General features: G+C 41.9%; 1 protein-coding gene across 2 annotated transcripts; it reads left to right on the top strand.

The window, feature by feature from the left end:
- Positions 1-4440: 4440 nt before the first annotated feature.
- On the top strand, positions 4441-24824 carry STAMBP (STAM binding protein). Of its 2 annotated transcripts, none has more exons than XM_056571193.1 (10): positions 4441-4578; positions 10081-10304; positions 15881-15956; positions 16037-16132; positions 16218-16557; positions 17213-17337; positions 18144-18281; positions 20502-20614; positions 22860-22959; positions 23932-24823. In XM_056571193.1, exons 2-10 carry the CDS (start codon positions 10102-10104, stop codon positions 23986-23988), a joined length of 1248 nt encoding a protein of 415 aa, XP_056427168.1. In that variant the 5' UTR covers positions 4441-4578; positions 10081-10101; the 3' UTR covers positions 23989-24823. The 2 variants fall into 2 exon arrangements, with proteins under 2 accessions (XP_056427168.1, XP_056427169.1); XM_056571194.1 differs by lacking the exon at positions 4441-4578 and adding an exon at positions 4661-5242 and having other exon boundaries at positions 23932-24824.
- Positions 24825-25215: the final 391 nt, after the last annotated feature.

Here is a 25215-nt window from a genome sequence, read left to right as displayed (position 1 = left end):
CTCCGGCCCAGGGTCACGATCTACTGCTATTGCCTGTAGATCATAGCAGTAGGTCCCGGGACCGGAGGAACGGTGGTCGGAACACCGAAGATGATGTGCTGGTGAGTGGTGATTTACCATACCCACTCATACTTCCTCACTGCTCCGCTCTGCTCTTCTCCTTTGGGCACACGCACGGGACGTCAGTGACGTCCCTGCGTGCACTACGTCCAGGCGGCCCCTGCTTTTTTTAAAAGTTAATGCGGGGCCGTAGAGAGGTAACCGGGGCATCCTTGTGTCCTGAAAAGATTTTTCGGGACACAGGGATGCCCCGAATGTGGCAGGGCCCCCCTGCCGGGTCGCAAACATATTCATTGTGGGCCGCATGTTTGACACCCATGGTGTACTAGGACATCACTGTGGGCATTATCCCTGTTCTGGGACATTACTGTGGGCATTATTTCTATACTGGGGCATCACTGAAGGCATTATCTCTGTACTATGACATCATTGTGGGCATTATCCCTGTACTGAGACATCACTGTGTGCATTATCTATGTACTGTGACATCATTGTGGGCATTATCCCTGTACTAAGACATCATTTTGAGCATTATCACTGTGCTGAAATATAATTTTCATGTGCATTAGAGATATCATAAAATCATGTGCTTTTTATGTTCTGAATTTTCTGGTCATAGAGGTGAGGGGCCAATTCCAAGTTTTGCGCTGGATTCCATGGTTACTTCGTACCCTGCTGTCTTTATTGCTCTAATATTGCTTTATTACATATTACTAGTCTCCTGATGCCTTAGTTATGATCTGCAAGGTCAAGTCTATAATGTCGAATATGAAATTTTATTCTCCATGGTTGTGATTACAGTGTGTTTTAATATAATAAAGGCTTTTGTTGCATATTAACTTTGATGGCTGGTAAGTCAAGATTCAGAAGATGATAAAATGTGGGTAAATGGTTGTTATTAGCTGCCAGTGTGAATGACATGCAGTAACCCTGGCCTATCACGCTGTTATATTTCTTATACATGGCTGAGGCTGGCTTTTCACATTGGCTTTTTTCTGCCTTTTTTTGGAATACTGCCACTGCAGTTTTTGAGCCAAAGCCAGAAGTAGATTCAAAAGGAATGGAAATATAAAGGAAGGACTTATAATTCTCCTTCCTCGTGAATCCACTTCTGATTTTGGCTCAAAAACTGCAGTGGCAGTTTTTCCCAAAAAAGTCAGAAAAAAAAACTGTGAGGTAACGTATTTCACACTGCGGATGCGCTGCCGACAGTCACAGAGCAACTGCAGAGCGAGCTCCCCGCCGCAGCTCTATGACTGCAGGTGTCGAATGCGCAGCATGAAACTTACTTTGATGTACTTCTCACCATACTAAAAATACTACTTTGTACCAATGACTAGCGGGGCTGGACTACAGAATTTCAAAGTGGAATTCCGTTTTGAAATTCAGGCTTGAAATTTCGGTGCAGCAGAATCCTATTGCTGTCAATTGTAATCCGCTGCACAGTGCACACTATGGAATTTAACAGCAGAGCTTCCGCCGCTGAAATTCCACCAGTGAATTATCTTGCTCATTCTTTCATTGTATTTCGCACAGAATACATTGCCGTCTATGGAGATGGCAATTAGTGTTGCTCGCGAATATTCGCAATTCGAATTTTATTCGCGAATATCGCATATTCGCGAATTCGCGAATATTCGCGAATATAGCGCTATATATTCGTAATTACGAATATTTTTTTTTTTTTTTTTTTCACAGTACACATCACAGTGATCACCCCTCTCTGCTTCCAGCTTATGTGGTGTAAGAAGGCTCTAATACTACTGTGTGAGACTGGTGCGCGAATGTTCGCATATACGAAAATTTGCATATGCTAATCTTCGCATATGCGAATTTTCGCATATGTAAATCTTTGTATATACAAATTTTCGTATATGTTAATTTTCGCATGCGCGAATATTCGCATATGCGAAAATAAAACGAGACTATTACGAATATGCGAATATTCGCGAATATGACGAATATTCGTCCATATATTCGCGAATATTCGCGAATTCGAATATGGCCTATGCCGCTCAACACTAATGGCAATGTCTACTAGGTCTTACTTACATTGATGGGCTTTTCATCAGGCTACAAATGCTACATATATCACTGACTGCCAGGGCTGGAATGGGGGAGGGAGGTTGTGTGGTTACTTTACACCCACTGGCATATTTCAATACTATTGAATTTCTCTGATCCCCAGCCAAATTTTAATAAAAGTATGTGTGAGTGTGAATGTAGTTTTAACCCCCATCCCGTGCTGAATATTGGACTCTGCCTTCACCTCTGTCCATGTCAGAAACTGTCCAGAGTAGGAACTATCCAGAGCCAATCCCCCCGTAGCAAACCTCTCCTGCTCTGTACAGTTCCTGACATGGACAGAGGTGTCAGCAGAGAGCACTTTGGTCAGACTGGGAAGAACTACACAACTTCCTCTAACGTATACAGCAGCTGATAAGTACTGGAAGGATTAAGATTTTTAAAGAATAGTAATTTACAGATCTGTTTAACTTTCTGGCATCAGTTGATATTTGAAGACATTTATGTTTCCTCAGGAATACCTCTTTATTACAAAAGGGGGCCCACCCGAGGGGCAGTCCAAGCCTGCCTAGCCCTCTGCCACTTGCAGTGGTAGTGCCTGAAAGATGCCCCCTGTACGCTGAGCATGGCATGCTGCGGCCAATCATATGTCTCCTTTGTCTGCACATATGTGTATGTTAAACAAACCCGTTAATTAAACGGCAAATGGCAGGATGGGGATCAGGGAAAGCATTTTGCCCTGGGTCCCAGGAGATAAAGTGGCGGTAGCTTTAACCCCTTAAGGACGCAGGACTTAAATGTACGTCCTGGTGCGGTGGTACTTAACGCACCAGGACGTACATTTACGTCCTAAGCATAACCGCGGGCATCGGAGCGATGCCCGTGTCATGCGCGGCTGATCCCGGCTGCTGATCGCAGCCAGGGACCCGCCGGCAATGGCCGACGCCCGCGATCTCGCGGGCGTCCGCCATTAACCCCTCAGGTGCCGGGATCAATACAGATCCCGGCATCTGCGGGAGTGCGCGATTTGAATGAATGATCGGATCGCCCGCAGCGCTGCTGTGGGGATCCGATCATTCATAACGCTGCACGGAGGTCCCCTCTCCTTCCTCCATGCGGCTCCCGGCGTCTCCTGCTCTGGTCTGTGATCGAGCAGACCAGAGCAGGAGATGACCGATAATACTGATCTGTTCTATGTCCCATACATAGAACAGATCAGTATTAGCAATCATGGTATTGCTATGAATAGTCCCCTATGGGGACTATTCAAGTGTAAAAAAAAATGTAAAAGTAAAAGTAAAAAAAAAGTGAAAAATCCCCTCCCCCAATAAAAAAGTAAAACGTCCGTTTTTTCCTATTTTACCCCCAAAAAGCGTAAATTTTTTTTTATAGACATATTTGGTATCGCCGCGTGCGTAAATGTCCGAACTATTAAAATAAAATGTTAATGATCCCGTACGGTTAACGGCGTGAACGAAAAAAAAAAAAAGTCCAAAATTCCTACTTTTTTAATACATTTTATTAAAATTTTTTTTTATAAAAAATGTATTAAAAGTTTTTTTATATGCAAATGTGGTATCAAAAAAAAGTACAGATCATGGCGCAAAAAATGAGCCCCCATACCGCCGCTTATACGGAAAAATAAAAAAGTTAGGGGTCATCAAAATAAAGTGATTATAAATGTACTAATTTGGTTAAAAAGTTTGTGATTTTTTTTAAGCGCAACAATAATATAAAAGTATGTAACAATGGGTATCATTTTAATCGTATTGACCCTCAGAATAAAGAACACACGTCATTTTTACCATAAATTGTACGGCGTGAAAACGAAACCTTCCAAAATTAGCAAAATTGCGTTTTTCGTTTTAATTTCCCCACAAAAATAGTGTTTTTTGGTTGCGCCATACATTTTATGATATAATGAGTTATGTCATTACAAAGGACAACTGGTCGCGCAAAAAACAAGCCCTCATACTAGTCTGTGGATGAAAATATAAAAGAGTTATGATTTTTAGAAGGCGAGGAGGAAAAAATTAAAACGTAAAAATTAAATTGTCTGAGTCCTTAAGGCCAAAATGGGCTGAGTCCTTAAGGGGTTAAAAGAAAAAAAAAGAAAAAAAATGATATATATATATATATTTATATATATATATATATATATATATATATATGTATATATATATATATATATATATATATATATATATAGTGCAACAGTTCCATACATTACAGCTAAGGTAATCTGCTCAGTACACAATTTTGTCCAGTAGGTGGCAGTCACGCCTATCATTATTAGTGAACTTATCACGGTCACATGGCCAGCGCGTGACACGGTAACCAAGGGAACAAGGCATTGGTGGTTCTGCCCTTTTCTAAAAATAAAAAAAAATATGGAGGCCGCCCCCAGCAGCCCACATGACGAGAAAAGGTGGTGAGGTGTATGCCGGTCATGTGACCCGGAAGAATGCTGGCAGCGGCTGAGGGACGCTGAGAGTGAGTGACACTGCGGGGAGAACAGACCGGGAGGGCGTTATATCAGGGTCTGGGGGGTGCGGCGGCTTTGTAGACGGGGCCGGGTGTGATAGTGAGCAGCCACGAGGATATCTGGGTGTTATACAGGGGAGTCTATGGAGTAAAGGCCTTAGTACTAGATGACAGAGAGCATAAGGGCGGGAGCAGTTACCTCCAGGAGCCAATCAGATCTTGTCTTTCATTTTCTATCTGTGCTGTATAGATGAGAGCACGGATCTGATTGGTTACTGGGGCTGCATTGCTTTATGGCATTGTTGCTAGGCAACCTGCTTATGTTCCCCTCTTCTGTCACCCATTATTGTAGTGGTCTCCAAACTGTCCTCCAGCTGTTGGCATGCTGGGATTTGTAGTTTTGTAATAGCTGGAGGCCCACAGTTTGGAGACCACTACCTTATTGTTACCTCCTTGGTGTATTTTACTATCTGGTGACATATATGGCAATGAATTGGATCGCCAGTCACCCAGTGCAGCCCGGGTTGCACCTTTTTTCCTCCCCGTGTCACCTGACAGACCTCATTGGGTTATAATGGGTGGTTTCTGTTGTCTTTTGACTGCAAAAATAGTATTGGACACTGCGCTGTTATTGATCTGTGAATGGCGCCTCCTACAGCAGCCGGAGTCAGGGGTGAGCCGACCACTGGAGGATATACTGATATGAGCCACTATATAGACCACTGTCAGCCGGGGTGCCCCCAGCTGTTGCAAAACTACAACTCCCAGCATGCTAGGAATTGTAGTTTTGCAACAGCTCTAGGCACCCCAGTTGGGAAACACTGATCTAGACATACATTGCTTTAAAACAAAAAAAGCCTAATAGCTTTCGCTTTTCTATGCAGCTGAAGGGGTTTCCTGGACTCTTTTTAGTCTAGGCAAGTAATCTCCAAACTGTTGCAAAACTACAACTCCCAGCATGCCCGGACAGCTGATGACTTTTTAATATAGCATTGATAAATTCATGCTGTGTTCTTTTATTTATTTCCGAAGGCTGTGTGTGCACTGCGGGGGTCGGCCATGTCCCTTTGTGACATCACACCACGCCCCCTCAATGCAAGTCTATGGGAGAGGGCGTGATGGCTGTCACGCCCCCTCCCATAGACTTGCATTGAGGGGGCGTGGTGTGATATCATAAGGGGGCGTGGCATCATGAGGGGGCGTGCCTGACCCCTGCAACCCGCACACACAGGGAGGGGCTTATTAACATTTTTGATAACTAGTTTTCACATATTTATAGCAATCTTTTGATCAGTAATGTCAGCGATCCACTTGCACAGCTTGCCAGATGGCAGACTATACAAGTAGATCCCAGAAAAGAAGCACGGATCAGTTCAGGGGACCTCCATACCCCATTTTCACTCATCGCACCCCCGCCACCACACTGCAGGTGGTCTGATGAGTGTAATTTAGCACATGAACTGTTTTAGATGGCGTGATCAGTATTGATCATGGCATCTAAGGGGTTAATGGTGAGCATCAGCAATTAAATTATTGATTAGGTCTCGGGTGCAGTGCATAAAGTGAGCGCAGTTCCTACTCTCGCTTTGTGTTCATTGCACGAATGTATATGTCAAGTACCAGGGCCCCATGATGTAAGTTTACATAATTTGTCCTCTAGAGATTAGAGTACCTGTCATTAAATCATATTTTCCAAACTAACTCTGATTATATTCCCTAAAATTTATTTTGATCTATAAAAAGCTGTGTATCATAACTTTCCCCTTGTTCACATTGTGTGAGCTCCCGGCAGGAGAAAGTGGGCATTCCCCAGTAGGCACAACGTCATTGAAGCCTGTGAGAGCGGTGCCTCCCCATGCCCTGCATGCGCTTCCTGAGTTTGGTCTCCTGCCAGGCCGGGAGGAGACCAAACTAACTGTTTAACTTGTGCAGTGAACAGAACAGAGCCACCTAGTGGCCGTTTTTTTTTTTTTTTTCAAATCATATTAAAAACATATAAAGGTTGAGAATTTTACAGCAAGTAAATAGCAAAGTGTCTTATAATTACATAAGGAACAATATATTAAAAGTTTAGTTTGGTGACAGGTAGTCTTTAAGGATAGGCCCACCACCATGAAAATGTACAATAGTATTACATAGAAACCATTTCTACTGGAAACAAGGATCATCCAGGGTAATACACGATGATGCAAACACTTGCTCTTTGTTCTGAATCGATCTGCAGCTTATAAATGGTTGCATTGTGGATCATGTGAAATTCCTCACACACGATATCCCGAGGATGAATTTCCCTGTTGTAATAAGCAGCAGTGCATTATAGATCTACATCATTTTATCCCAGGACCTCACCAGTTCTAATAGATCAGGGTGGTCACATGTGGTGCCAATGTTAAAGCGCAACTGTCATGACATTTTGGTGCAAAAACCTGCACACAGCCTTTGTACTGACTACAGGTGGTGGGTATAGCAATGTTTTTACCTGAAATTTCGTGACTGCAAAAAAGGCTTTTATTCAAAGCCACTGACGGTCGGATAGGCGTGGCGCAAGGTACGTGATGCCTCGCCGCCGCCATGCCCACCCCCATGCCTACCCCGTATGTCCGCGCTGGGACCTCTGTGTGATTGACATACAGGTCCCAGCGCATGTGCCCTTCAGCTAATCTAACCTGCGCTGCTGTGTGTCATCCAGCAAGTGCTCGCTCCCGCCGCCATCTTCCGCCTCAGTGCGCCTACGCAGAGCAGCGCGCAATCAGGTTAGTTCTCGATACTAGGTGCAGAGAGGAAGCGAGCTCTCTGCACTTAGCACTGCGCAGGCGCACTGAGGAGGAAGACGGCGGCGGGAGCGAGCGCTTGCTGGATGACACACAGCAGCGCACAGGTTAGATTAGCTGAAGGGCACATGCGCTGGGACCTGTATGTCAATCACACAGAGGTCCCAGCGCGGACGTACGGGGTAGGCGTGGGGGTGGATGTGACGGTGGGGCATCGCGTACCTCGCGCCATGCCTATCCGACCATCAGTGGCTTTGAATAAAAGCCTTTTTTGCAGTCATGAAAGCCGCCACATTTCAGGTAAAAACATTGCTATACCCACCACCTGCACTCAGTACAAAGGCCGTGTGCAGGTTATTGCACCAAAATGTCATGACAGATGAGCTGTAATTGTGATCAATAAATGTCCAGAATTCAGTGGCCAGTAATGGAAAGCCAGGTATTTGTTGTTGTAGAAGAGGAGAGAGTGAATTTGTGCGCAGTACTGGAGGCCGTATCTCCAGAAGGATATAGATACTATAGAGAGAGAGTTCAGAGAAGATACTAAACAAGTCCATGGATTGCAGGATAAAACTTACCAGGAAAGGTTAAAGGACCTGAACATGTATAGAAGAAAGAAGAGACAGAGGGGATATGATAGAGACTTTTATATACATAAAGCGAATCAACACGGTAAAGGAGGAGAGGAGATTTAAAAGAAGAAAAACTACCACAAGAGGCCATAGTATTATATTACAGGGGAAAGGTTTCTGCAGTAATATCAGGAAGTATTACTTTACTGAGAGAGTAGTGGATGCGTGGAATAGTCTTCCTGCAGAAGTGGTCGCTGCAAATACAGTGAAGGAGTTTAAGCATGTATGGGATAAGCATAAGGCTATCCTTCATATAAGATAGGGATAGGTATAAGGCTATCCTTCATATAAGATAGAGATAGGTATAAGGCTATCCTTCATATAAGATAGAGATAGGTATAAGGCTATCCTTCATATAAGATAGAGATAGGTATAAGGCTATCCTTCATATAAGATAGAGATAGGTATAAGGCTATCCTTCATATAAGATATGGCCAGGGAATATTAATAGGATTCAGATTATTGGGCAGAGTAGATGGGCCAAATGGTTCTTATCTGCCGACACATTCTATTTCTGGCTGCAGGTTAAAACAGCAAAGGGTTGCAGTAATATATCAGCCCCGTCCATTCTCGGGGTCGGTAGGTGTCCCAGAAATCAGCTCCATGCATCAGGTCTACGATTATATACAGAGCTTGAGTAATGCTCTTGTTGTTTTCGACTTTGTTTCTTTGATAACGAGTGATGGAGCGGAATGTTATTGTAGCATGTGGTATAGTGTATAGCTTATGGAACCTATGCTGTATATTTTACAGTCATTCTTTGTGTGATTGTAATTAAAGGGGGTATTCCCCTAGAAAGCATTGTTTTAATCAACTGGTGCCAGAAAGTTAAACAGACTTGTAAAAATCTTCATTCTTCCAGTACTTATCAGCTGCTGTATGCTACAGAGGAAGTTCTTTTCTTTTTGAATTTCCTTTCTGACTGACCACAGTGCTCTCTACTGACACCTCTGTCCATTTTAGGAACTGTCCAGAGCAGCATATGTTTTCTATGGGGATTTTCTCCTGTTCTGGACAGTCCCTGACTTTGACAGAGGTGTCAGCAGAGACCACTGTGGTCAGTAAGAAAGGAAATTCAAAAAGAAAAGAACTTCCTCTGTAGCATACAGCAGCTGATAAGTACTGGAAGAATTAAGATTTTTAAATAGAAGTAATTTACAAATCTGTTTAACTTTCTGGCAGGGGAGTACCCCTTTAACCCCTTGGATGGAGAGTTTTACAATTTTTGCACTTGTTTTTTCATCCTTACCTTTTTAAAAATCATAACCCTTTCAATTTTGCACCTAAAAATCCATATGATGGCTTATTTTTTGCACCACTAATTCTACTTTGTAATGACCTCAGTCATTTTACCCAAAAATCTGCAGCGAAACGGAAAAAAAATAATTGAGCGACAAAATTGAAGAAAAAATGCCATTTTGGGGGCTTCCGCTTCTACACAGTACATTTTTAAATGACACATTCCCTTTATTCTGTAGGTCCATACAATTACAATTAAAATGATACCCTACTTATATAGGTTTGATTTTGTTGTACTACATGCAGGAAAATGTATACGTTTAAAATTGTCATCTTCTGACCCCTATAACTTTCTAATTTTTCCACGTACGGGGCGCTATGAGGGATCATTTTTTGTGCCGTGATCTGAAAATTTTAGTGGTACCTTGTTTGTATTGATTGGACTTTTTGATCGCTTTTTATTCATTTTTTCATGATATAAAAAGTGACCAAAAATACGCTATTTTGGACTTTTGAAATTTTTTGTGCGTACGCCATTGACCATGCGGTTAAATTAACGATATGTTTTTATAATTCGGACATTTCCGCACGCGGCCATATCAGATATGTTTTATTTTTATTTACACTGATTTTTTTATATATATATATATATATATATATATATATATATATATATATATATATATATATATATATATATATATATATATATAAATTTTTTTTTTTTTTTTTTTTTTTTAGGAAAAGTGGGGTGATCAATAAAGCTCTTTCAATACCCTCCCCCTTGTTTCCATGAGAGCAGTGACTAGCCCAGCTTCTAGGCTACTATGATGATAAGGATGTGTAATCTGTGTTTTTCTTTATTACAGGTATATCAGTGACATAGCGCCATGCCGGAGTACAATGATCCCAGCCTCCCACCAGAGGAGAGGCTACGAGCTCTGGTATTGAAGGGGACGTCTGTGGAAGTGAACGATGATATACCTCCTAAACGCTATTATCGCTCCGGTGTGGAGATGATTCGGATGGCTAATGTGTATGCAGGAGAGGGGAACACCGAAAATGCCTTTATCTTGTACAACAAGTATATCACGTGAGTTTTACACTCATAAACATAACGTATCAAAATTTTGACATTTTAATAACAATACATGACATCATATACTCACAAAGCATAGTGAGATACAATTAGATAAACCAATAAAAAAACAACAGAGAGCGGTAACCGTGGAACAGAGGCAATGACATCCTACTGTGGGGTCGGCATGCCCAAAGCAGGACACAAATTGTAAACACAATAACTAGACATATAGTCCAACTAGGTGGATGAAATACATCATTAAGAATATATAAACAAATATATACTACACAGTGGACACTAGTGTGTGTGTGTGTGTGTGTGTGTGTGTGTGTGTATATATATATATTTTTAGGGCCGCACGATATATCGCGAAATCCCAATGTATTCCTGCAGTACAAGAATGTGGGAGAAAATGTGACTGGGGGGGGGATGTGGGGGGGGGGTGACAAGGGGGGAGGAGAATGTGACAAGGGGGGGGATGTGAAATAGGCGGTGGGCATAAAATGGACAGGTAGATGTGTTATGGAGGCGATTGGACATGAAATGGGGGGGGGGATTTCACCATTTTTAAATTTTAAAATTTTTTTTTTTTTATTATATCACATCGCAAATCGCATTATTTAGGCCCAAAATTGCAATCGCACATTTTTCCCATATCGTGCAGCCCTAAAATATGTTTATTTTTATTTTTTTAATTTGTCTATCTTCTGTATTTGAATACAAAAAAAACAAGACCAGTACATGGAGGGTAATTCAACATAGTATAGATTATTAATTCAAGCAATCCAAAAAATCTCCTTAACCACTTAACCCCTTAAGGACCAGGGGTTTTTCCGTTTTTGCATTTTCGTTTTTTGCTCCTTGCCTTTAAAAAATCATAACTCTTTAAATTTTGCACTTAAAAATCCATATGATGGCTTATTTTTTGCACCACCAATTCTACTTTGTAATGACATCAGTCATTTTGCCCAAAAATCTACTGTGAAACGGAAAAAAAAATCATTGTGAGACAAAATTGAAAAAAAAAAAGCCGTTTTGTAACTTTTGTGGGCTTCCGTTTCTACGTAGTAAATTTTTCGGTAAAAATTACACCTGATATGTATTCTGTAGGTCCATACGATTAAAATGATACCCTACTTATATAGGTTTGATTTTGTCGTACTTCTGGAAAAATTCATAACTTCATGCAGGAAAATTAATACGTTTAAAATTGTCTTCTTCTGGCCCCTATAACTTTTTTATTTTTCCGTGTATGGGGCGGTATGAGGGCTCATTTTTTTGCGCCGTGATCTGAAGTTTTTAGCGGTACCATTTTTGCATTGATAGGACTTATTGATCGCTTTTTATTCATTTTTTCATGATATAAAAAGTGACCAAAAATGCAATATTTTGGACTTTGGAATTTTTTTGCGCATACGCCATTGACCGAGCGGTTTAATTAACGATATATTTTTATAAATCGGACATTTCCGCACGCGGCGATACCATGTATTTTTATTTACACTGTTTTTTTTTTTTTTTTTATTATTATTATTTTTTTTTATGGGAAAAGGGGGGTGATTCAAACTTTTAATAGGGGAGGAGTTAAATGATCTTTATTCACTTTTTTTTTTTTGCAGTGTTATAGCTCCCATAGGGACCTATAACACTGCACACACTGATCTTTATCCTTGATCACTGGTTTCTCATAGGAAGCCAGTGATCAATGATTCTGCCGCTTGACTGCTCATGCCTGGATCTCAGGCGCTGAGCAGTCATTCGGCGATCGGACAGCGAGGAGGCAGGTAGGGACCCTCCAGCTGTCATGTAAGCTGTTCGGGATGCCGCGATTTCACCGCGGCTATCCCGAACAGCTCCCAGAGCTAATCGGCATGTTTTCACTTTAGACGTGGCGTTCAACTTTGAACGCCGCGTCTAAAGGCTTAATAGCGCGTGGCACCACGATCAATGTCGCGCGCTAATAGCCTCGGGTCCTGGCCGTTGTTAGAGGCCGGGCCCGACCCGCTATGATCGGGAGCGGACTCTTGACGTTCCAGTAAGTCATGTGTCCTTAAGGGGTTAAGGATGCAGGGCATAATAAAAGTTTGAATCACCCCCCTTTTTCCTTTTTTATTTTTTTTATTTTTTATATAAAATAATGTAATAAAAAAATAAAATAATCCTATGTGTTACCGCCTCGTGCGTAAATGTCCGAACTATTAAAATATAAGGTTAGCTAAACTGCACGGTCGATGGCGTACGCGTAAAAAAAAAAAAATACCCAAGTTCAAAATTGAGAATTTTTGGTCACTTCATATACCATAAAATATTAATAAAAAGCGATCAAAAAGTCCCATCAAAACAAAAATGGTACCGATAAAAACTACAGACCATGGCGCAAAAAATAAGCCCCAATATAACGCGGAAAAATGAAAAAGTTATAGGGTCAGAAAATGAAAAATTTTAAACATACGAATTTTGGTGCATGTATTTATAATTCTTTTTTTAACTAGTAAAATAAATAAAACCTACATACATTCTCCCTGTAACCATATGGACCTACAGAATAAAGATAAGGTGTTAATTTTACCGGAAAGTGCACTGCGTAGAAACGGAAGCCCTAAAAATGTGCAAAATGGCGTGTTTTTTTTTTTTTCTTTTTCATTTCACCCCTCAAAGATTATGTTATAAAACAAATAATGTCATTACAAAGTACAATTGATGATGCAAAAAAACAAGCCCTTATATGGGTCTGTAGATGCAAAATTGAACGCATTATGATTTTTCGAAGATGAGGAGGAAAAAACGAAAGTGCAAAAACACAGATTGTTTTGAGTCCTTAAGGTGAAATGAGTCCTTAAGGGGTTAATTTCCCATGTACCTAACATTTGTAATCTTTATTGAACCTTTACACACAATTTAAAAATCTGTGCTTTTATCCCATTTGGTCATGTGATTCCACCCCAATAGCAGTGACCTTGTCAAGAGGCAGATAGGGGTTATAAAACCTCCTCTTGTGACCTCTAAGGGAGGTGTACAATTGCATTAGCACATCCAATCGCTTGTGAAGAAAACATGACAAGCATAACACTCATCCAATAGAATATAACAGTAAGGAGCCAATCCAATCAGTTCCAAGGGGTAGTTACTGTAAAAAGAATAAGCCCTCATGTGACCAGTCATCAGAACACATCCAAAAGTAGGGATCGACCGATTACCGGTTTGGCTGATATAATCTGCTATTATTCACGATTTTGGGCGTTATCAGCAATTACGCTACTTCTGGCTCCTGCTGTGTCCTGCGTTACGCCGTGCACAATGACGAGTGACGTCCTCAATGCGACGTCACCGTCAGTGCACACAGTGACAGCTCAGGAGGACGCAACCGGAGCCAGATGTAGAGTGGACCCTGGGAACAGGTAATTATAAAACCGGGGATGGGGGAGGCAATGGGGCCGGGGCGGTGCGGTGGGGGGTGCGACGCGGTGGGGGGCGCGGTGGCGGTGATAGGACTCAGGAGGACCCTCGGACAGGCAGGGGGAGAGAAGCGGGTGGCGGCGGCCTATGGCACTGCAAAAGCTGCTGCAGTTCATTGATTTAAAGCGCCCGCTTTAAATCAATGATCTGCAGGGGGGGGAGGGGGTTAAATAGCCGATAACTTATACCGGAATATCGGTATAAGTTATCGGTTATCGGCCGTAACCTCCACAGATTATCGGTATCGGCCCTGAAAAATCGATATCGGTCGATCCCTATCCGAAAGTCCCTTTTTGGGATTAAGGGTCACGCACCCATTAATAAATCTTGTACATTTCTTTTTGGCTATACAATTCAATATCATTGGTGCTGAATACACCATTATTAAAGTTTTCCGTATGCGAGAGGATACCATGGCACCGCTATCACTATTATGATCGGACACTCACTACAGCTCTTACGGCTACATACACTGTCAAGACTTTTTTCAGTGCTTACATTGAATACATCTAGCGATACTTCAACACTGTAAAGTGAAAAAAAAATGGAGCACTCACCTGGTCTCTTGCTTTAAAATCTTCTTTATTTCATGAATAAGAAATACATGCAGGGAAGCGGACAGCAGAGGTGGAGTGGATGGGCACCAGTCCGTACCATGCGCTTGGTGCTTCGTCAGGCCCCGCAGCGCACAATACGGACCGTGGCGGGACCTGAAAAAGGGGGGAAGGGGGACCATCTCGGGCCTGACGAAGCACCAAGCTCACAATACGGACCGTCGTGGGGCCTGACGAAAGGGGTTGGGGGGGGACCGTCTCGGGGCCTGACGAAGCACCAAGCGCACCATACGGTCAGTCGCCCATCCACTCCACCTCTGCTGTCCGCTTCCCCTGCATGTATTTCTTATTCATGAAATAAAGAAGATTTTGAAGCAAGAGACCGGGTGAGCTCTCCATTTTTTTTCCCCCCACTTTACAGTGTTGAAATACCATAAATATTCAGAGCCAATCAGATAAGAGGAGGATGGTATAGCTTACATAATAACCACTTGTCTGAACTACATATTGATTGAAAAACTAGCCTCTGGATTGTACAGCTATTTCCCTGCCATTCAAGAGATCTGATCTTATAGGTTGTTAGTCAGTGATTTATAATCTCATGCCACACCTTGGATAAATAAACCAGTCTGTTCTGCACGTCTTTTGTTTCTTCTGATTGGTGATACAGAGTATCAATGAAAATGGGTCTGGGTGTAACTACACCTAAAATTAAAGGATACCTTTCATTAAAAAATAAACTTTTGATATATTATAGATTAATGTATGCAGAATAACTTTCCAATTGCATATTATAAAAAATATGCTTCTTTCTATTTAATTTTCCACTTTGAAAAAATGACCACTAGAAGTCTCCCTACTAGTCCTGGCCGCAAGCCTTTTTTTTTAATAGATTTCAGACTCGTGCTGGAGTCCTAAATCTCAGACTGCAGCCAAGACACAGACAAGCTCAGCACTGCTCCCTGCCTGTCAATCAGACAGGCAGGAGCCAGCACTGTGCTCATAGTACAGCAGAGCATACTCCTGACTCTGCCTTACTGCATGCCCTCATTCATTTTACTATCTGAGCTCTGATCTTTCTTCTCTCTGCACATGCAGTTGTAAACAGAGAGGATAAGATTCAGAGCTGCCAGCTGAGCTTGTCTGTGTCCCGGCTACAGTCTGAGATTTAGGACTCCAGCATGAGTCTGAAATCTATAAAAAGGGCTTGCGACCAGGACTGGTAGGGAGACCTCTAGTGGTCATTTTTTCAAAGTGGAAAATTAAATAGAAAGAAGCATATTTTTTAATAACATGCATTTGGAAAGTTATTCTGCATACATTAATCTATAATATATCAAACGGGTTTTTTTTAATGAAAGGTACCCTTTAAGTTGCCTTTACTAGCAAAACACATCCAGACTTTTACAGGTACTATTTTTACACAGCTGCTAAAACAAAAAAAACTAAAAAAAAAAATTGTATTTTTGCTTGCAAACTCTAATTTGTCCATTCTGGCTTCACAGTATTATTAGTTGTTTTATTTATTTATTTTTAATTGGAAGTAATTCTTCCATATGTTTGTTTTTTCCTTTTTAGGCTTTTTATTGAAAAGCTTCCAAAACATCGAGATTATAAAACCGCCAATGCTCCAGAGAAGAAAGAAACGTTGAAAGTAAGTCAGGTGGATTGCAGGCTCAGCTCTTGTAAGAAGTTTTGTATGCAAGAAACTAATTTCTGAGGCTCATTTTGTAGAAACTAAAGGAAGTGGCCTTCCCAAAAGCTGAAGAGTTAAAGAAAGAACTGCACAAGCGATACGGTAAAGAGTATGGAGAATATCTGGATAGAAAGGTAAGTATGTGGTGAAGAAGTCATGTATGAAGCACAACAGGGTTATGTGACTGACTGGTGATATTATTTGGTCCTGTTCAAATAGAGATGCGAGGAAGAAGAGTGTGCTCGCCGCCTCGCTGTGCTGCAGCAGCTTGAAGCGGAGAAGCAGCGTGTAGCGCGCATAAAGCAGCAGCAAGAACAACAGGAGCAGTTAAATGTCTTTGAAGAAATGATTCGTAGGAAGGAACTGGAGAATGAGCGGCTACGGATCCTCCACCAGTTCTCTACTGACAACTCTAACACTCAGACTCCTGAGGGAGTGCTCATCCCAGGGGTCAATGAGCCTCCTATGCCACAGCTACCCGCCAATGATACCGTCCTTCCGCGACCGCCTGTTGTTGATAGAACTCTGAAGCCAACATCCATCAGTCTTCATGAAGGCTGTGAGTAAAGACTACGCAAAATTTTCAGTTAGGTCTCTAGAATACAGATCTACTAGAATACAGAACAAAAAATTAATTATGCTGCCACTTCCCTGTCACTGTTATGCCATATTTACATGGTGTATTTTGCTGCCTGCTAGGGGCTAAAATATACACAAAAACGTGTTGGACAAATACAATTTTTTTTCTTTTTTATGGGAATACATGTCAAAGTTCAGACAGGTTTTACATGTGAACAAGTTATGTCACTTATAGGTGTAGATTCCGAAAGGAAAATGGTTCTGGAAAGCAGTATGTGAATAAAGCCCCAAAAATAGAGCTAATGTGACAAAAAATGCAACTAAATACACAGAAAGAAAATTGTAACATTATGTGTCACAAATGTGAGGATATGCCTCTGTTTTCTGCCGCAGATTCTGCATTGTAGCTTAAGGACAGCAACACAGTCAGAATTACCAATATGAATGTGATTGTTGCAGTCTTTTCACTATTATCCTGGTTACCCCAAAACAGAAGGCAGGAGATGATAAACTGGCGACCGCTGCGGTTGATATCTGTGGAATATATCATATATATATATATATATATATATATATATATATATATATATATATTTATTTTTTGTTAATCTGGGTCACCTCTTCTTTGCTTCCAGTGGTGTCCACAGATGGACTTCGTCAAGTTAGGATTCCTCATGAAGTGTTTGTGAAGTTTCTGAAACTTGCAGAGAATAATACACAGAGAGGAGTGGAGACCTGCGGCATCTTGTGTGGGAAGCTGGTAAGCATGACAGCAGTGACTTTTTATGCTGTTCAGTAAATATTCTGCAAGATGTGTCTATGTTAGTTTTAACCCCTTAAAGGGGTTATCCAGCAGGAGGGGCCTTTGGCCACTGCACAGGATAGAACAAAACAAACTCTAACGTACCTCCATTGTACCTCCACAGTGCCTCTGGTGTCCTGCTCTGGTCCCCGGTCACTATTCTCTTCATGTCAGAAATCGTGACACCTGGGGCCGGAGTGACGTCCACAGTGTCATACTGCCCCTCAGTCAATCACTGGCCGAGGTGGGATATTGCCGCTGCCAGTGATGGGCTGAAGGGCAGTATGACATGCTATGTTCAGATTCCTAACACTGAATAATACTTTGCCGTTGCATGTTATTGGGGATCTACTGATAGAGACTGGCTAACCAGGCTCTATCAGCAGATTGGAGGCGGGACCCATACGTAGATGATGGGACCTCTGGTAGACTGTTCAGACCCCCGCATACATGTTGCGGGGGTGCCGATTGGACAAGGGCACTGTCACTTTGGAGCTTAAGTGCTGTGATATTTATTGGTCACAGCCCTTAAGGGGTCAGTGACGAAGAACAGTGAGATAGTGGCCATCACAGCTTCTGCACTCGCTTTATAGACTTAATGCCGCGCAAGACATAAATGCACATCCTGGTGTATTGATAACCAGGTTGCATCATGACGTATATTTATGTTCACTGTTCTTAAGGGGTTAAAAGACCCCAAAAATGTTTTGTAATCTCTTTTCTCCATGTGCTTGCATAATTCTTCTGTCATTTTCATTTTCTAGATGCAGAATGAGTTTACTATCACTCACGTCATTGTGCCCAAACAGTGTGGTGGACCAGATTACTGTAACACTGAGAATGAGGAGGACCTGTTTGTGATACAGGACCAACATGGGCTTATCACACTGGGCTGGATACATGTATGTAAGAACAAAGGCTCTTTACCAGTGTTGCACTTTTTCTATTGCTCGAAAACCTAATGTGTTTTAATGGTGGAGAAAAAATACCCTTGGTTTAATACAACTAGCCCAAAACCTTAAAGGGGTACTCCGGTGCTAAGGCATCTTATCCCCTATCCAAAGGATAGAGGATAAGATGACTGATCGCAGGGGTCCCGCCGCTGGGGCAGCACCCTGTTACCATCAGCCCCCAGAGCATTTTCATTCCAGGTCTGATGACTGCCGATCATGGGGCCAGAGTATTGTGAAGTCAAGGTTCCGCCCCCCCGTGTGACATAGGCTTGCATTTAGGGGGCGGAGGGTGACGTCACACGGGGGGCGGAACCTTGACGTCACAATACTCGCAGGGGGTCCAATCTCCATAATCTGCCCCAAATCTGCAGCGGGGGAGATTTTAAATGCTGGAGTATCCTATTAAAATTCATGTTTCTGAGGAAGTAAGGAGACTTAGATATTTGGTGCTATTTTATTTGGATGTCCAAAAATTACTTTTTTTTTTTTTTTTTTTTAAGCAAATGACCATTGATAATGAATATCACAAATAATCATTAATGCAATATTTCCACACAAGATGGGGCTGAACTGGTCACAGTTTTCCATTGTGAGGGATCTTATATGAACAGCCAGTTATCTATGTGTGATTTAGTCTTAAATGGGCACTTCAGATTTAAAATCTTTTTATATGTTGTAAATCTTGGTAAAACATTAACCTTTCTAATATACTTCATAAGAAAATGTTGTTTCCTTTTTTTTATAGAAATCATGGCTTTGTCCATTAAAGTTCAGTAAGTGAGGGTGGGCTAGCACTCCTCTGTGCTCTTTCCTGTCTGATAGGACAGGAGAGAGCACAGAGGAGTGCTGCTGTCAGACAGGAGAGAGCACAGAGGAGTGCTGCTGTCAGACAGGAGAGAGCACAGAGGAGTGCTGCTGTCAGACAGGAGAGAGCACAGAGGAGTGCTGGCCCACCCTCACTTTCTGGACTTTGTCCATGCCTGTGCTTCAGCTTGGATAAAGCCATGATTTTATAAGCCATGATTTCTATAAAAAGGAAATAAAATGTTCTTATGAAGTATATTAGAAAGGATAATGTTTTGCCAAGATGTACAACATATGAAATGTTTTTGTATCTGACGGAGCCCAATTAACATCATAGTAAAGAATAACACAAACAGAGAAACAGAACATGGCCGCACATCGAAAACTTGTACTGTTTCTCAGCTTCTCAGCAGGAGACTCCATAAGGGTTTCCTCCTAGCGTTCCCCCAGCTCTGGCAGAGAGCACATGGTAGGTGTTCACTAGTGTTGCTCGCGAATATTCGCAATTCGAATATTATTCGCGAATATCGTATATTCGCGAATTCGCGAATTTCGCGAATATAGCGCCATATATTCGTAATTACGAATATTCGTTTTTTTGTTGTTTTTTTTTCTTCACAGTACACATCACAGTGATCACCCCTCTCTGCTTCCAGCTTGTGTGGTGTAAAGAAGGCTGTAATACTACTGTGTGAGACTGGCGTGTGAAAATTCGCATATACGAAAATTAGCATATGCTAATTTTCGCATATGCGAATTTCCACATATGCTAATTTTCGCATGCGCGTATTTTCGCATACGCGAAAATAAAACGGGAATATAACGAATATGCGAATATTCGCGAATATATGACGAATATTCGTCCATATATTCGCGAATATTCGCGAATTCGAATATGGCCTATGCCGCTCAACACTAGTGTTCACACTTGTGTGGTGCATTGCTGTGGCCATTGTTGCTGTGATGCTTTGTCTGTGGGGTTGCGTTGCCCACAGCTGGGGGCTTTGTCGGGTAATATTGGGGCTGCCTGGCCACGGGGTCATTCCCCTGTGGGCTTGGTGTCGTGGCTGTGGTCGCTGCCCAGGGCTACAACAGTATTGGTTTAGGGACCCACTCTTATTTGTCGGGCTTCACGTGGTGAGTAGGCTTGCACATTTTGATCAAAAGGTACAATAACCTGTTCATTTTGGAAGCAATTAGATCGTTGTACAAGTTGTGGTTGTGCGGCCATGTTCTGTTATTCTATTTTTGAGTTATCCGAGTGAAGAATTACTTTATAATAATGTTATCTTGTACTATGTAGAGGGTAAAAGTAGTAGGAATAGTAAATGACTGTATCATGGAATTGTGCTTTTAATTTAACAGACACATCCCACTCAGACCGCCTTTCTCTCTAGTGTTGATTTACACACTCACTGCTCATACCAGATGATGCTCGCGGAATCCATTGCCATTGTCTGCTCCCCAAAATTCCAGGAGTAAGTACCTCTTTAGTTTAGTACATTTATTTTCAATATTGATGGTTGCCTGCATGTAGGTAATAAGAAGAAAGTCAGAAATAGCCGGAAGAAGAGTGTTAGCGGCCTTCACTCCCGACTCGGAACTCATTCCATATGATTACAGTAGACTGGCCCCTTTAATAAGTCTATGGAGTCTGCTCAGAAGTTGTGCCATAGGAGCCCGATGTTGATTGACAACCGGCTCCCACTGTAATGTCCAGGGTCATATAAACTTCTTCTATTCCCAGCCAACTAACCCCTTAGATGCCGAAGTGAATAGTGACTGCAGCATCTAAAGTGTTTGCAAGAAATAAGTCTCTCTCTGTCAGCCTGTGACCTGATCGCAGAATGTCATAAGATGGGTCTGTCATAAGCATTGGCCAATAAGGCCCTGTTTATCAAACCTTGTAAATATAAAATGAAGTTGAATAAGATTTAGTAAAAAGTTTCCTGCCTACCAAAAAAGGCAAACTTTAAGTTATCTTTTTCTGTTCTGTTAAAGGAAAACGGTCTTCCTGTTCACCCACACTAAACCCCAATACACTGGGTTATAGTGCAGGTGAAAAGGATACCGATGCGGGGTCTCTAAGACATGTACCTGCAGTCCGGTGTAGTGTCCCTCTGAAGGTCTACAGTGAATTCCACACAGGAGGCGGGCCCATCGGGTGAATTTAAATCTTCATGGGCGCTGCTCAGGTGAGCGCTCAGTAGGTGCAAGCTCTCACGTGACCAACGCCCATAAACATTCAAATTCACCCGATGGGCCCGCCTCCTGTGCGCAATTCATCAAAGAAGGAAGCGAACCTTCAGAGGGACACCACTCCGAGCTGCAGGTGCATATCTTAGTCAAAGACCTGGCATCGGTCTCCTGTTCACCCGCACTATAACCCAGTGTATTGGGTTTAGTGTGGGTGAACAGGATGACCATTTTCCTTTAACATGTCACTGTCGTTAGCCCCTTAGGGTACGTACGTTCACACATACGGCGGGATCCTGCGCAGATTTGATGGATTTGTAACTGCTGATTTAGAAGCTGTGCTCAGTCATTTAGTTTACATTGAAATCTGCAGCAGAAAATCCTGTGCATCAAACCTGCGTAGGTGCAAACGTACCCTTAACGACCTGCAGCGTATATATAGAGCACTGCTGAGCTCGCTTTATATCCATCCAGCGATCGCGGCATCTAAAATGCCGAAAATACACTACCGGCAGCTCAGCGGAGCTGATCGGTATCATCGCGGGGAAATCTTGATGTCCCGATCAGCTGAGAGGATGGCAGGAGGGCCCTTACCCTCCTCCTCTCCATCTGATTGGTTCTCCAAGGCTCCAGTCAGCCAGGCTGGAGCAATGGAGTACCGATAACACTGATCAATGCTATGCTATGGCATAGCAGTGAACAGTGTATGCAATCTAATGATTGCATATAAAAAAAATAGTGTAAAAAAAAAAAAAAAAAGTTATTAAATCTGAATCCCTTTTCCCATTAAAATTTTTTAATAAAAATAAACACATGTGCTATTGCGTGTGCGTAAATGTCCGACCTATAAAAATAGTGTTTAATTAAACCGCACGGTCAATGGCGTATATTTTAAAAACATACCCAAGTCCAGAATTGTGTATCTTTGGTCACTTTGTATGCCCTTAAGAAATGTACAAAAAGCGATCGTATCGTATATAAAGATAATGTGTAATTTGTACCAAAAATTGCTCTGCGTTGAATTGAAGCCCCCAAAAGTTACAAAATTGAGTCTTTTTGGTTTCGCCATAGATTTTGTGGAAATGACTGATGTCATTACAAAGTACAATTGGTGGTGCAAAAAACAAGCCCTCATATGGGTCTGTAGGTGGAAAATTTTAAGCGCTATGATTTTTAAACGTGAGGAGGAAAAAAAACTATCTTTAAGGGGTTAAAAAACAACTTTTTACATATTGATCAGAAGCTGCGATCAGGAGTTATTAGCCAGTAAATCGGTGACTGTGACATGCAAGCCTGCCTCCAAACCTCACTGCTGCGGAGAAGCCTTGTATGTCTGCTCATAGGGAAACGCTCTGCATATACACTAGGTGTGAGGCTACCCTAAGAGTATGTTCACGGGCGACAGAGTGTGAACATACTCCTAATATACTGCTAATACCACTGAATTCTTAATGGAAGCCCACTGTGGATACTGATTCTGTTTTGACTTGGGTCCTCTCTTTACTCCTTTTTTTTTTTTTTTTCAAGAACAGGAATTTTTAGATTGACAGATTACGGCATGAAAGAGATTGGTGACTGTCGAGAGAAGGGTTTTCACCCACACTGCAGAGATCCTCCCCTGTTCTGTGTAAGTGTAAAACTTATTGGGTGGTTTTTAATGATTCGAAGGAAAAAAAAAAAAAAAAAAATTTAACCACTAGGTGGCACTGCTGTAACAGAGCCAAACTGACTTGTCAATCATAATTGAGTTTATTTCAAGCAATATCAAATCCAGGCAGGAAACGGTAAAGCCACCTCAAAACTACATTACCCCTTTTAAAGAAGACGTCCCATGCCCGATCAGTATAGCAAAACTTATCTCCTATGCACAGGATAGGGGATACGTTTTAGATTGCGGTGGGTCCGAGCGCTGTGGCCCCCCTGTGATAGTCTGTATGGAGCCCTGACTCTTCCACAGAGTGGCGCTTCACAACCCCTGCCCGAAGCGGGGGCTGGCTCACCCCCTCCAGATATCTCTATGGGAGAGCCATTCGGCTATCTTCAGCTCTCCCATAGAGATATATGGAGGGGGCGCGGTGGCCCCGCTTTGGGCCACAGTACTCTGACCCTCCCAGTATGCCCGGCCGAAGGCTGTCCGGGCATGCTGGGAGTTGTAGTTTTGCAACAGCTGGAGTCACCCCGGTTGGAAAACACTGCTCTAGAGCGATTTTCTTCTGGCCACGTCCAGCTTGAAGTGGTGAACAGAGGTGGCCAGGATTACAAAAACAGCCAAGTGAGCTGTCCTATGCTATTTCCTTACCTCCCATAGAAGTGATTGGGAATTACGAAAATAGAATAGCACCAAAAGCTAAGCTATTTCTGTAACTCCCAAGTTACTTTAGTTAAGTAAAAAAAAAAAAAAATATATATACTGTACATGTTTTTTCACAAAATCCTGATTTTACACAAATCTTGACTTACCTGATGTTTGCTTTATAATCTGTTTTTCTAGTTTTATCACTTTGGATCTGTCCTTCCCTATGTTTGTTTTACCCATAGCCTTGTCACTCTATCTTGGTTTGCCATTAGTAGGACACCCCTCTCCTTTCTCCCCCTATAGGCCAGCAACCACACTACAGTCTGTCAGCAGGTCGTCACTGTCATGGACCTACGGTAATTTCTGCAAAGAATCTGCCAACTCCCTGACTGAACCCTGTGACTTGCCATTGAACGCCCTGTGAAGAACTGTTTGTAGACATGAACTATAAAGTGACCGATGCTATTAAGGTTGTGTCTTTTGTGAATTGGCTCCTCCTGTCTGCGGTTATTGCCAGGTATCTGCTAGAGAATGGCACTGACTAGTGTTCCTGGCCCTATGAGACCATTCGACACCCTTAAGCACTGATACATTTCTCTTTGCAGAATTAACAGCTTGTAACACATTCGGTGCTAAAGTATGAAAAAGTTTCCTTTCATGGGTATTTGGGACTAAAATCTTACAAAACTACATATAAATAGATATATATTTTCTTTTTTTTTTTTTTTTTTATAGTGGAGCTGTAGGTAACCCTTTAAGGGTACGTTCACATGGGCGGATTTATTTGCGGGTTTCTCGCTGCATATTTGAAAGGGGACGGGCTCTTCTCAGCTGTCCGCAGCAGATTTTGAAGTCAATAGGATCTGCGGCAGATTTTCCGCCGTGGAAAATCTGCTGCAGACAGTCGAGAGGAGCCCGCCCACCTTTCAAATACGCAGTGGGAAACCCGCAAATAAATCCGCCCGTGTGAACATACCCTAAAGCAATATAGCCACAGTTAAGCAAGCTTTCTTGATTCAGATGTTATTTTAGTAATAGTAAATTTGTATATAATTTAATTTATTTGATCTTTTTTTTTTTCCTAAAAAAAACAAATGCCAAGAAAATATCTCACTGTTTGATAAAAAGTATAATACTGTATAATGTTTATTTTCTAGCAGCATTAAATATTTTCAATGCTTCCTGAAGGTAGTCCGTGGTGTGGGCTTATTCCATATTTTGTCAGACTCCAGGTATGGTGAACATTTTGAAGAATGCTGGAGGACATTCATTGGAAATGTGTAATCACTTTCATGCTGCCTGGAGAGATGTCAGCTGGGTGACTTCGCTCATGCTTCTACATGTGATTGATTGACTGGCCTCTTCTTATTTTAGTAAATGTTAGGGGAACATTCCCCAAAAAGAAAAAAATATTTTTTTTTCCCCAATTTAACAAGCATTGTGAGAAGGGAAAAAAAAAAAAAAAAGGTTGCCTTCTTTTCATAATATGATTTTTAAGGTTGCCAGAGTGGATTGTTAGCATGGCAAAAAGGATTTACCTAAAGGAAACATCACTTTCATGTTGGATAAGCCACAAGTTATAGGAGT

This window comes from Hyla sarda, chromosome 4 (genome assembly GCF_029499605.1).
Source record: "Hyla sarda isolate aHylSar1 chromosome 4, aHylSar1.hap1, whole genome shotgun sequence".
Classification (NCBI taxonomy): Eukaryota; Metazoa; Chordata; class Amphibia; order Anura; family Hylidae; genus Hyla; species Hyla sarda.
The sequence above is the reverse complement of the archived record's forward strand: the minus strand, read 5'-3'. Positions and strand labels throughout refer to the sequence as shown.